Source organism: Pseudophryne corroboree, chromosome 4, assembly GCF_028390025.1.
Source record: "Pseudophryne corroboree isolate aPseCor3 chromosome 4, aPseCor3.hap2, whole genome shotgun sequence".
NCBI classification, from domain to species: Eukaryota; Metazoa; Chordata; class Amphibia; order Anura; family Myobatrachidae; genus Pseudophryne; species Pseudophryne corroboree.
In genome coordinates, this window is record NC_086447.1 from 862,078,996 (window position 1) to 862,092,623 (window position 13,628).

Consider the following 13,628-nt stretch of genomic DNA (forward strand, 5'->3'; position numbering starts at 1 on the left):
ATGGCGCACAGCTGCAGTGCTGTGCGCTACCTTAATGAAGACCGGAGTCTTCAGCCGCCGATTTTCAACTTCTCTTCGTTCTTCTGGCTCTGCAAGGGGGACGGCGGTGCGGCTCCGGGACCGGACGACCGAGGACTGGGCCTGTGTTCGATCCCTCTGGAGCTAATGGTGTCCAGTAGCCTTAGAAGCCCAAGCTAGCTGCAAGCAGGTAGGTTCGCTTCTCTCCCCTCAGTCCCACGTAGCAGTGAGTCTGTTGCCAGCAGATCTCACTGAAAATAAAAAACCTAACAAATACTTTCTTTTCTAGGAAGCTCAGGAGAGCCCCTAGGGTGCATCCAACTCTGGCCGGGCACAGATACTAACTGAGGTCTGGAGGAGGGGCATAGAGGCAGGAGCCAGTGCACACCAGATATAGTACCTAATCTTTCTTTTAAGAGTGCCCAGTCTCCTGCGGAGCCCGTCTATACCCCATGGTCCTTACGGAGTACCCAGCATCCACTAGGACGTCAGATAAACACTGTAGTCCTGACCTAAAGGAACATAGATACTGCAGTCTCTTGCGCCGAGCTGCCAAATGATTGAACGCCTAAAAAGTTAGGACGTGAAGACACACTACAAGGATCTGCTGAGTTACCTCCTCCTGAATATCAGGATGAGTATTTCCTAGTGATAACCAGCATCTCCTTTACTTATGAGAATTTCTAGGAGAGACGTGCATTACATAACAGCAATGGCAGTGTCCTCCTGGGCAGACGATATTTTTATGGTGTACAGTAGGGTGGCCAATCCTGCGCCATTTTTTCAATCCCAGGTATCGGGACTGAAAAACGGTAATTCCTGGGATACCCAGGATTGGTTTGTTCCCCCGTCTACATAACTGACCACCATGGTACTGGGACGGTGGGTGGGTTATTTCCTCCAATTTGGTGATGTCCATGCGGCTGGCTGCGAAGCGCCAACTCTGACTTCACTTCACGCTGTGCACCGGGCAGCGTCTGAGCCTCGTGATGATGCTCAGATGCTGCCCGGCATTAAACAAAGGACCGCTTGATCCCGAAATCCCCGGGATTGGAGCTTCCAATCCAGGGATTGAATCCCGGACGTTTATTGGCCTAAATCCCGGGATCCTGCCGATCCCGGGATTGGCCACCCTAGTGTACAGTAAGTAAACGAAGTAAAATTGCTCTTAACTATGTTTAACCTAAAATTGGGCCACCCAAGAACAGCCACCATCCCTGGAGATGGTGGTGCCTTTAGACTGCAATAAAAGCAGGCCAAATTGGCACCTATTCCCACTAAGTATCTCCCAAGACAGGTGTGGACCAACTGTGTAGTAGTGAAACCAGATTACCTACAGAGAGCTTCATGGGTTTCAAGAGACTGACAAACCTATGACAACCCTACCATGTCTGCATTTTGCAGGGGCTTCCAATGGAACGGTGCATAAGGTGCTGCGTCACAGTATTCTACAGTAATGTAAAATACAATCAGGAGATTGGACAGAAGAGAGATTAACCCCAACATAGAGCCTAGTCATAGCCTTGGGAAAGTACCCTGTGTGGTACCAGGGACAACATCCGTTTCTTGCATTCCCCCAAAGGGAAGGGAGTCTCAACTGTAATCAGGCAAACAAAATTGTTGGTGTGCAACCATGATCAGAAAGACATCACAAATGTTTAAGGATGCCATAACTCCACTGATTGACAGATCAGCCCTATGGTAGCAGAGACTATCCCTATTTTTAATCATTCTGCCATTAGGAAATGGTTTAGAAACTGAGGTCCATCCAGTGTCAGGCCTTTGTTTGGAACAATTGATTAGCTTCAAGAGGCCTTAAATAATGAGACATATCACAGATCTGCGAGAAAAAAAAATAAGATTTTACTTACCGGTAAATCTATTTCTCGTAGTCCGTAGAGGATGCTGGGACTCCGTAAGGACCATGGGGAATAGACGGGCTCCGCTTTGGATTCTGGGTGTGCACTGGCTCCTCCCTCTATGCCCCTCCTCCAGACCTCAGTTAGGGAAACTGTGCCCAGAGGAGATGGACAGTACGAGGAAGGATTTTTGTAAACCTAAGGGCAAGATCCATACCAGCCACACCAATCACACCGTATAACTTGTGATAAACTACTCAGTTAACAGTATGAACAACAACATAGCCTCGGGTCAACCGATAACCTATAACATAACCCTTATGTAAGCAATAACGATAAACAAGTCTTGCAGAAGAAGTCCGCACATGGGACGGGCGCCCAGCATCCTCTACGGACTACGAGAAATAGATTTACCGGTAAGTAAAATCTTATTTTCTCTAACGTCCTTGAGGATGCTGGGACTCCGTAAGGACAATGGGGATTATACCAAAGCTCCCAAACGGGCGGGAGAGTGCGGATGACTCTGCAGCACCGATTGAGCAAACAGGAAGTCCTCCTCAGCCAGGGTATCAAACTTATAGAACTTTGCAAAGGTGTTTGACCCCGACCAAGTAGCTGCTCGGCACAACTGTAATGCCGAGACCCCTCGGGCAGCCGCCCAAGAAGAGCCCACCTTCCTAGTGGAATGGGCCTTAACCGATTTAGGCAATGGTAATCCTGCCATAGAATGCGCCTGCTGAATCGTGTTACAGATCCAGCGAGCAATAGTCTGCTTTGAAGCAGGAGCGCCAACCTTGTTGGCCGCATACAGAACAAACAGAGCTTCAGTCTTCCTGATCCTAGCCGTTCTGGTCACATAATTCTTCAAAGCCCTGACCACATCCAGGGACTCGGAATCCTCCAAGTCCCGTGTAGCACGACAATAGGTTGGTTCACATGAAAAGATGAGACCACTTTTGGCAGAAATTGAGGCCGAGTCCTCAACTCTGCCCTATCCACATGAAAAACCAAGTATGGGCTTTTATGTGATAAAGCCGCCAATTCTGAAACACGCCTTGCCGAAGCTAATGCCAACAACATGACCACTTTCCACGTGAGGTATTTCAACTCCACTGTTTTGAGTGGTTCAAACCAAGGTGACTTGAGGAAACGTAACACCACGTTAAGATCCCAAGGCGCCACCGGATGTACAAAGGGAGGCTGAACATGCAGCACTCCCTTCACAAAAGTCTGTACTTCAGGAAGAAGGGCCAATTCTCTTTGAAAGAAAATGGATAAGGCCAAAATTTGGACCTTTATGGACCCTAATTTTAGGCCCAAATTCACTCCTGTTTGAAGGAAGTGAAGTAGACGGCCCTACTGGAACTCCTCCGTAGGAGCAGCTCTGGCCTCACACCAAGAAACATATTTTCGCCATATACGGTGATAATGTTTCAACGTCACGTCTTTCCTAGCCTTGATCAGGGTAGGAGTGACCTCCTCCGGAATCCCTTTTTCCGCTAGGATCTGGCGTTCAACCGCCATGCCGTCAAACGCAGCCGCGGTAAGTCTTAGAACAGACAGGGCCCCTGCTGCAGCAGGTCCTGCCTTAGAGGAAGAGGCCGCGGATCTTGTGAGCAACTCTTGTAGCTCCGGATACCAAGTCCTCCGTGGCCAATCTGGAACAATGAGGATTGTTCTGACCCTGCTTATTCTTATTATTTCTCAACACCTTGGGTATGAGAGGAAGAGGAGGAAACACATAGACCGATCTGAACACCCAAGGTGTCACCAGAGCGTCTACCGCTACCGCCTGAGGGTCCCTTGACCTAGCGCAATACCGCTTTAGCTTTTTGTTGAGACGGGATGCCATCATGTCTATTTGAGGCAGTCCCCACCGACCCGTGATCTGTGCAAAGACTTCTTGATGAAGTCCCCACTCTCCCGGATGCAGGTCGTGCCTGCTGAGGAAGTACGCCTCCCAGTTGTCCACCCCCCGGGATGAACACTGCTGATAGTGCGCTTACATGGCCTTCCGCCCAGCGTAGAATCCTGGTCACTTCTGCCATGGCCACTCTGCTCCTTGTTCCGCCTTGGCGGTTTATATGAGCCACTGCCGTGACATTGTCTGACTGAATCAGAACTGGTTTTCCCCGAAGCAATTCCTCCGCTTGACGCAGGGCGTTGTATATGGCCCTCAACTCCAGGACGTTGATGTTGAGACAAGTCTCTAGATTTGACCAGAGACCTTGGAAATTTCTTCCCAGTGTGACTGCTCCCCAGCCTCGGAGGCTTGCGTCCGTGGTCACCAGGACCCAGTCCTGAATGCCGAACCTGCGACCCTCTAGTAGGTGAGCACTGTGCAGCCACCACAGGATACCCTGGTCCTGGGAGACAGGGTGATCCTTTGATACATTTGTAAATGGGACCCGGACCACTTGTCCAAGAGGTCCCATTGAAAAGTCCTCGCATGGAACCTGCCGAAGGGGATGGCCTCGTATGAAGCCACCATCTTCCCCAGAACCCGTGCGCAATGATGCACTGAAACCTTTTTTGGCTTTAATAGGTTCCTGACCAGGGCTATGAGCTCCTGAACCTTTTCGATCGGAAGAAAAACCTTTTTCTGGTCTGTGTCTAGAATCAGGCCCAAAAAGGTCAGACGCGTTGTAGGGACTAGCTGGGACTTCGGTATATTGAGAATCCAGCCGTGTAACTGCAACGTCTTCATGGACAGAGACACGCTGTCCAGCAACTTCTCCCGAGATCTCGCCTTTATGAGGAGATCGTCCAGGTATGGGATAATTGTGACACCCTGCCTGCGCAGGAGCACCCTCATTTCCGCCATTACCTTGGTGAAAATTCTCGGGGCCGTCGAAAAACCAAACGGCAACGTCTGAAATTGGTAGTGACAGTCCTGCACTGCAAATCTCAGGAACGCCTGGTGAGGGGGGAATATCGGAACATGCAGGTAAGCCTCCTTTATGTCCAGGGACACCATCCAATCCCCCCCCCTCCAGGCTGGCGATGACCGCCCTGAGTGCTTCCATTTTGAACTTGAACCTCTTCAAGTACAGGTTCAGGGATTTTAGGTTAAAAATGGGTCTGACCGAACCGTCTGGTTTCGGGACCACAAACAGGGTTGAGTAATATCCCTCTCCTTGCTGGAGATGAGGAACTGTGACAATCACCTGTTGAATATACAATTTTTGGATTGCTGCCAACACTAGCTCCCTCTCTGACGGGGAAGCCGGCAGAGCCGATTTGAAAAACCGGCGAGGAGGTAAGTCTTCGAATTCCAGCCTGTATCCCTGAGAAACAATCTCTAATGCCCAGGGATCCACCTGCGAGTGAACCCAGACGTGGCTGAAAAACCGAAGACGAGCCCCCACTAGATCTGCCTCCCCCCGGGAAGCTCCAGCGTCATGCGGTGGACTTTGCAGATGCAGGGGAGGACTTCTGCTCCTGGGAACTAGCTGTGTGCAGCTTTTTTCCCTTGCCTTTTCCTCTGGCAACAAAGGACGATCCCCGTACCTTCTTGCTCTTATTGGAACGAAAGGACTGCATTTGATAATGAGGTGCCTTCTTAGTATGCTGCGGGGGGACATAAGGTAAGAAATTCGACTTACCAGCCGTAGCAGTAGAGACAAGGTCCGAGAGGCCGTCTCCAAACAACTCCTCCCCTTTGTAAGGCAAGGACTCCATATGCCGATTTGAATCGGCGTCTCCCGTCCACTGTCTGGTTCACAAGAGCCGCCTAGCAGAAATAGACACAGCGTTTATTCTGGAGCTTAATAAACAAATGTCTCTTTGAGCATCTCTCATATACAAGGCAGCATCTCTGATATGCTCTATGGTCATTAAAATGGCATCCCTATCTAAGGTGTCAATCTCCGTAGATAAGGAATCTGCCCATGCCACAACAGCACTACAAACCCAGGCCGACGCCATAGCCTGTCTAACAATAGTACCTGAATGAGTGTAAATGTGCTTCATGGTAATTTCCTGCCTGCGATCAGCAGGATCCTTGAGGGAAGCCGTATCCTGAGAAGGCAGTGCCACCTTTTTGGATAAGCGTGTCAGCGCCTTGTCTACTTTAGGCGAAGATTCCCATCGTATCCTATCCGTTTGTGGAAAAGGATACGCCATAAGAATCCTTTTGGGAACTTGTGGTCTCCTATCTGGAGATTCCCAAGCCTTTTCGCACAATTCGCTCAGCTCAAATGAGGACGGAAAGGTGATCTCAGGCTTTTTCCCTTTATACATGTGTACCCTCGTGTCAGGGACAGGGGGTTCCTCAGTAATATGCAAAACCTCTTTAATGGCAATAATCATGTACCGAATACCTTTTGCCACCCTCGGCTGTAATTTTGCATCTTCATAGTCGACACTAGAGTCAGTATTCGTGTCGGTATCTGTGTCATCGATCTGGGATATGGTGCGCTTCTGAGACCCCGAAGGTCCTGGCGCCACAAGGACAGGCATGGTCTGGCTACCTGACTGATCCCTAGCTTCAGCCTTGTCTAACCTTTTATGCAATAGATTGACATTTGCATTTAAAACATTCAGCATATCCACCCATTCCGGTGTCGGCGTTGCCGACGGCGACATGACATTCAAGCACTCCCCCTCCACATTAAGCGAGCCTTCCTCGTCAAACATGTCGACACACGCGTACCGACACTTCACACACACACACACACACACACACACACACACACACACACACAGGGAAACTCTTTTCTGAAGACAGTATCCCCTTTAAGGCCCTTTGGAGAGACAGAGAGAGAGTATGCCAGCACACACCCCAGCGCTATACCCCTGGAAAAAAAAACACAGAATGCCCTTTTCCAGAAGCGCTGAGTAGTAATAAAACGCCAATTATGTGCCCCCCCCCCCCCCTCTCCTTCAAATCCCCTTTCACCGTGTGTAAAGCAGAGGAGAGTCCGGGGAGCTTCCTCTCAGCGGTGCTGTGGAGAGAAAATGGCGCTGGTGAGTGCTGAGGGAGAAGCCCCGCCCCCTCGGCGGCGGGCTTCTGTCCCGCTCAAAGTTATTAAAAAATGGCAGGGGCTCTTTTATATACATGTACAGTGCCCACCTGTACATGTATATTGTCTTTTGCCATAAGAGAGGTGTTATATTGCTGCCCAGGGCGCCCCCTCTGCGCCCTGCACCCTTACAGTGACCGGAGTGTGTGAGGTGTATGGGAGCAATGACGCACAGCTGCAGTGCTGTGCGTTACCTCAGTGAAGCTCTGAAGGCTTCTGCCGCCTGAGACGTCTTCTGGCTCTGTGAGGAGAACGGCGGCGCGGCTCTGGGAGTGAACGCCCAGGACGAACCTGTGTTCACCCCCTCTGGAGCTAATGGTGTCCAGTAGCCGAGGAAGCAGAGCCTATCATTTAAGAAGGTCTGCCCCTCTCTCCTCAGTCCCTCGATGCAGGGAGCCTGTTGCCAGCAGTGCTCCCTGTAAAAAATCCAAACAAAAATGCTTTCTAGGCAGAGAACTCAGGGGAGCTCCCTGCAGTGCACCCATTTCCTCTGGGCACAGTGTAAAAACTGAAGTCTGGAGGAGGGGCATAGAGGGAGGAGCCAGTGCACACCCAGAATCCAAAGCTTTCTTAAAGTGCCCTATCTCCTGCGGAGCCCGTCTATTCCCCATGGTCCTTACGGAGTCCCAGCATCCTCAAGGACGTTAGAGAAAATAAATAAAATAAAATGAAGCAGGCCAACATTGCCAAATTGTTCCAATACTTCTGTTCTAGTACCTATAGGAACCCAACGTGAAACTTGTCTACACGTCCCAAACTAATAGTAGATAAGGAATGTAGGATTCAATATCATCCAGCCAGTCATAGGGGTAGATTTACTAAGGTGGGAGTTTTGTTTTTAGAACTGGTGTTTTAGCTCATAGAAACCAGATTCTACTTAATATTTATCTAGCTGCTTCTAGAAAATAGAATCTGAATGGTTGCTATGGGCAACATCACCAGTTCTAAAAAAAAACCCTCACACCTTTAAAATTTACCCCATAGACTGGGAGTGATCTGTGGACTTTTTACTGTTCCATGTTTCTTCCTACCCTGGGACGTTCAGATGCTGCCTTTTAGCTGTTGTCTCCTTTCTCTACCACCAAAGATGCGTCCTCCTTTCCTCGGAGGCTTGCTAATAGTTAGTAGGGCGAGTATAAAGTATTAGGGAAGCATTTACAAACGTCCCCTACTATTAATACACAGCAAGGTGGTAATTAATACCCTTTAAATGGTGGGAAATTAAAAACGGGATGGGTAGTGGGTGAAATGGAGTTCTAGTATACATGTGTTATCAGCAATATTCTAACATAAGCCATAGCGTGCTTTAAAACACACAAACTATGAATTTTTTTATTATTTTTGAGACGAAGACGGAAACCTGCCCAATTTATCTTGGTGGCCACCCCAAATAAACGGATACAATGCCCTGTAATATTGCCAGTGGGACCTTATGCCAGTAGCCAACTTGTTCTCTACATCATACGCTCTTTCCCGATGTTGTAGCAAGGTCTTAAATGTGGGTACCTTACCAGGTGTGTATGAAAGCTAGTAGATTAAGACATGCACCTGAGCTCTCATCATACTGATGCCAAAGCAACAATGAGCACCTCAAGATCCCACGGCACCACTGCAATAGCTTAGCGCCTTAGTGGGGTAAGGAAAAGACTGGACATGCTGCACCACACTTCAAAGACCGGTCATATTGTAAACAGAGAACAGGTAACCTATGTCCATCTGCTGTGAAGGTACATAGGAAAAGGGAGTAGTAGTAAATATGCAGGCTTACCTAGTACAGAAAAGCATTCCACTGCCGTTTGCCACTCTTTATAGTTTTTATCAAAGTTATAAAACAATCTCCTCATGCAGTCTTTAAGTGCTGCATCTCTGCGCTCTTCTGCATTTACAAGGTCACCAAACATATTTTCGATGGCCTTTGTCCAATAACGTTTATATCCTTTCTTAGTGGATTTTAACTCGTACTCTTCCGGCAAGTTGCGCTCTGTAACACTCTCCGGAATTTCCATCTGGTAGCGGTTCTTTGCAGTCCCCCAATAAACAATACTTTTACACCCAAGTCTTTTACGCTGCTTTTCCAGGTAATCAGTCAGACACTGTTCGGCACTCTTAATATCTCTTAATGCTTCGTCATAGTCCGGATCGAAGCCTGCCTTAGGAGTGATCACACCAGTCTTTCGAGCTCTCTCATGGTCAAAGGAGGTATCCCACCGCTTCAGTTCAGCCGACAAGTCTGGGAAATGCCCTTTAGGATTTTTGTCTTTGAGAGCAATGACCTGTTTAAGAATACTAGACTTAAAGTGATCAACCACATCTTCCGCAATCGCCAGGACCTCACACATCACCTTGAAACCTTCCAGAGCAGAAAGGAAATCGGCTATCTTTTTCTTGCTGTAAGTGGTCTCCTCATACATTACAGCTCTGCTGTCCGGGTGGTTCTGGCTTTTAAGTGGAGAGCCAATACTGTGTATTTTGCTCAGAAGTCTTTCAAGGTCAGGAAGTTTCTTTAAGAGCTCACCGATTTCGGACACTTTCTCTGGGATGGCCATGAGATCTTCCATGGCATTAAGTCGGTCATTTATTGAGTAAGGGTTGCAAAGAGGAGCACACAGCCACTGTTTTAAAAGGCGCTTCCCAAAAGGGGTGAAGCATGTGTCTAATTTTTGCAGTAGTGTACCCTCTGTAGAACCGTTTGTCCCATTCTGCAGGATTTCTAGGTTTGTTAAGGTAACCCCATCAAGAACCATGCGCTGGTTTGTTTTAGCAAAGAAACTGGTAGAGCTTTGGGCTTGTTCAATGTCAACGTCAACAGGAACATACTCTACAAAGTTTGCCATAGAGAGAAGCTCTTGATCAATAAGACACTTCTTAAGATAAAAGATACAGGCCCCAAGAGCAGAAAGAGCCAGCTCACTCTTTTCACTGGGCGTAAGTGCTAAGGAGTCACTACCGGAAGTCATACCATTTATAACCGTGGGTAAACTGCCGTTACCCTGGTCACCTTTGCCATCTTTCACAAAATAACCATCTTCGGCCAAAATCTTTAGTGTTTTAGAGGCTTCCCAAAACTGAGAAGATGGCTGTAAGCCCTCTTGAATTGAGGTCGACAAGCAGCTTTTGAGAACTTTCTTTGTATCCGTAGAGGGGTTACCCTTTTCAAACAAGATCTGAACTGGAGGGAAGTGAGCGACCAAGGTCCTGAACCTTGAACAGTGGCGGTCATCGTGAAACTGACCAACATGAAATTTTCCCACCGAGGTGTCCACAAAGCAGACACCATATGCTCTCTGCTGACCAGCGGAGTCTTCCATTTTTTCCTTGAAACACAAAAGATATTTGTTGTGGCTTTCTGATGGGTTCCCGTCTAGTATACTGTAAGTCTGCGTTCCCTTTGTGATTATCCTACATATTTCTCGTCTCACAACCTTGTCAAACTTGCTTGGATGAGACATGGACTTGCAACGAGCTTCCATCATCTCTGGAGTTTCAGTCTGCTCAACCCTTGTGACTTTGTAATTCTTCTGCACAAGGACATCAGAGAAACGTCCAAAGGCAATCTCCGGGAAGCCAGAGTGAGCCCAAGCCCCCTTCATGAAGGTCAGGCCCAACTCACTGACACCAATAACGGCATCCATGTGATAAAGTTCATAGAATTTCCCAACCTTATAGAATATAACCGTGTCGAAATTCTGGGATTTCAGCTGCCACCATTTTCTCATACCTGGAGTGCATCTATTAAGGAAATCATCTGGAACATACAAGGTGGTTGGGTCATAATCTTCATCACTTTGCCTCCTGCGTTTAGCATCTTTCCTTTTCCCATCTTGAAGCCACTCCAACTTTTCATGATCCCATGTTGAACTACCAGTCCCAGTGCCTCCAGAACTTGACTGTGACTCAAAGGCTTCTGGGGCAGAAAAAGAGGACAGCTTCAACTTGGCCTCTGTAGACACATTCACAGTTCTCTTTGGTGTTTCTGCCACATCGCAATTAATATTTTTTGAGGATTGTGGCTTTGAAGTACTTCCTCGCTTGCGTTTGACAGGGACCTTGACCGGGCTGTCTTCAGTTATAGACTCTGGCTCAGACACATGGTCTTCATCTACGCCACTGCTTCCCTCATCACTGCTCGCAGAATCCTTCGCAGCATCAGGTTTGAACTCGTCATCTGAGAAATTCTCATCACTGTCGGACTGCATTACAATTCTACGTCTCTTGGGCTTCCCATTGCTTCTGCTTTGACGATGTGGCCGGCCTGTCTTTTGCTCAGGAATCTCATCATCAGTTACAAGAGAACTCTCCTCTACCTGGTAAGGGGATGAAAAAAACCTGAAGTCAATCCATTGTATAATTGTACAGAAATATCATAAATAAATGGAAAGAGAATGACCTTTCTGAACTTATATTTTGGGAAATTAACTTCTATAAACATGAACCTTGTATGATCTGCCATTACTGTAAGCCAGGCAACAGTTCATTTAGGTCCCTGGTTACCCAATTACAGCCTTCAAAACATACATCGTAATGTTCTGCACAAGAAGTAAATCGTTGACATGGAAAGCTTCAGTGTCACTTGTATCTAGACAGAGGTGTGGGTGGAAGACCTACAATGCTGTAAAAGCATGCACAACCTACATATAACAATACATGAACGAGTGAACAGATAAGCTCAATCAATTAATGCTGGCTACAGGGGCTAAGGATATTGGTTTGATTATGGACACTGGGGTGTATTCAATCCAGCAATGAAGATTGCCAAATGATAGCAGTACCTGCAACAACATGTAAAGGAGAGATATGCAGATATGTACATAGGCTTACCATACTAACCCTTTACACACCCTCATAATTTTATACAGATTCTGTCACCGGCTGACTTCAAACCTGCATTTCAACTGATTTCAATCAGCGAGAACAGTGGTTCTCAACCCCAGTCCTCAAGTACCCCCAACAGTTCATGTTTTCCAGGTCTCCTTCACAGGATTGCAAGTGAAATAATTTGCTCCACCTGTGGGTCTTTTATAATGTGTCAGTGAGTAATGAATACACCTGTCCAACTACTAGGTGACCTGGAAAACATGAACTGTCGGGGGTACTTAAAGACCGAGGTTGAGAACCACTGAGCTAGAGCAGTGCCTCCTATCCGCGGTCCTCAAGTGCCCCCCCCCCCCCCCCAACCCCAACAGTTCATATTTTCCAGGTCTCTTCACAGGATTGCAATTGAAATAATTTGCTCCCCCTGTGGGTCTTTTAAAACATGTCATTGAGTAATGAATGCACCTGTTCAAAGGAAGGGGGGGGGGGGGGGGGGGGGGGGGGGGGGCTTAGTTTGCACACCATAATTAGGTAATGAGGTGCTACTCTGCTTGAGACTTAATACAATATACAGATGGAAAAAGATGCAGGCGCACTCTCACACTAGCTCAACCTGTAGTAACCAGAGGCATTTAGCATAATCCTGGCCAGGGCTATGAGCTTACCCACCACACCAAGGTAGCCTCTCATTGGGTAAGTCCTTAACACTAACTACAGGGGTTCAGGTCTGGGGGGGCAGGACACTCCAAAGCCACCCGGCCAGACAACCCCAGGGCACCGCAAGTGTGATACAGTAAAGAATTAGATAGGTAGGAGCAGCTACTGCTGCATGTGTGAATAATGTGAAGGGTGATAAAGAATGGTGTGAAAGTGTTACACACATATTATTCACACATGCAGCAGTAGCCGCTCCTTCCTATCTAATTCTTTACTTGTATGACTCTTGCGGTGCCCTGGGGTTGTCTGGCTGGGTGGCTTTAGGGTGTCCTGCCCCCCCAGACCTGAACCCCTGTAGTTAGTGTTAAGGACTTACCCAATGAGAGGCTACCTTGGTGCGGTGGGTAAGCTCATAGCCCTGGCCAGGATTATGCTAAATGCCTCTGGTTATTACAAGTTGAGCTAGTGTGAGATAGTGCGCCTGCATCTTTTTCCCTCAACTGCTTGGTGACCTGGAAAGCACGAACTGATATGAGTACTTGAGTACAGAGGTTGGGAACCACTGAGCTAGAGAACCTGTGTAATTCATGAGTGTCCCGTTAAAAGGTATAGTATGGTAAGCCTATACATAGTGGTCCCTCCTCAACTACATATTCCCTGGCCACATTTTCTTGCAGTCCCTTCTCACTGCTCCGCCCCAGAACATTAGATGTATGTTCATTTGAGTGTTACCTCCATTTCCTCCTCTGAATCCGATGGCTCTGCACAGACCGCCAGTGCCAGCCTCTTCTCATTGTCCAATTTCATCGCCTCGTCAGCCATTTTCATAGTTTTTGTTATGTCTGGTCTAGTACTAAAAAACTTTCCTCCTTTTTGGGCTTCTGTAGCTGCTGATCCTAAAGGCATAATAAAAATGATCGGTCATATTTAGAACTCCAGTGTCCTGTGCACAGAAAGCTATTTCCTGAAGCAAAAGCTGGAAGATACCGAGAGTCTAGTTGAAACTTTAAAATATATATTTTAAAAAGTTTCTATTAAAAAAATAAATTAAAAAAAAAATAAGAATTTACTTACCGATAATTCTATTTCTCGGAGTCCGTAGTGGATGCTGGGGTTCCTGAAAGGACCATGGGGAATAGCGGCTCCGCAGGAGACAGGGCACAAAAAGTAAAGCTTTAGGATCAGGTGGTGTGCACTGGCTCCTCCCCCTATGACCCTCCTCCAAGCCAGTTAGGTACTGTGCCCGGACGAGCGTACA

At 47.6% G+C, this 13,628-nt stretch overlaps 1 protein-coding gene across 1 annotated transcript in view; it reads right to left on the reverse strand.

Moving 5' to 3' along the window:
* Positions 1-13,628, reverse strand: part of MSH6 (mutS homolog 6) — a 97,706-nt gene that overhangs the window by 65,094 nt on the left and 18,984 nt on the right. Inside the window, exons 3-4 of the mRNA XM_063918697.1 lie at positions 13,103-13,266; positions 8,670-11,205 (exon numbers count right to left, since the gene is read on the reverse strand). Of these exons, the coding sequence (XP_063774767.1) occupies positions 8,670-11,205; positions 13,103-13,266 (2,700 nt within the window). The remainder of the gene's footprint in view (positions 1-8,669; positions 11,206-13,102; positions 13,267-13,628) is intronic.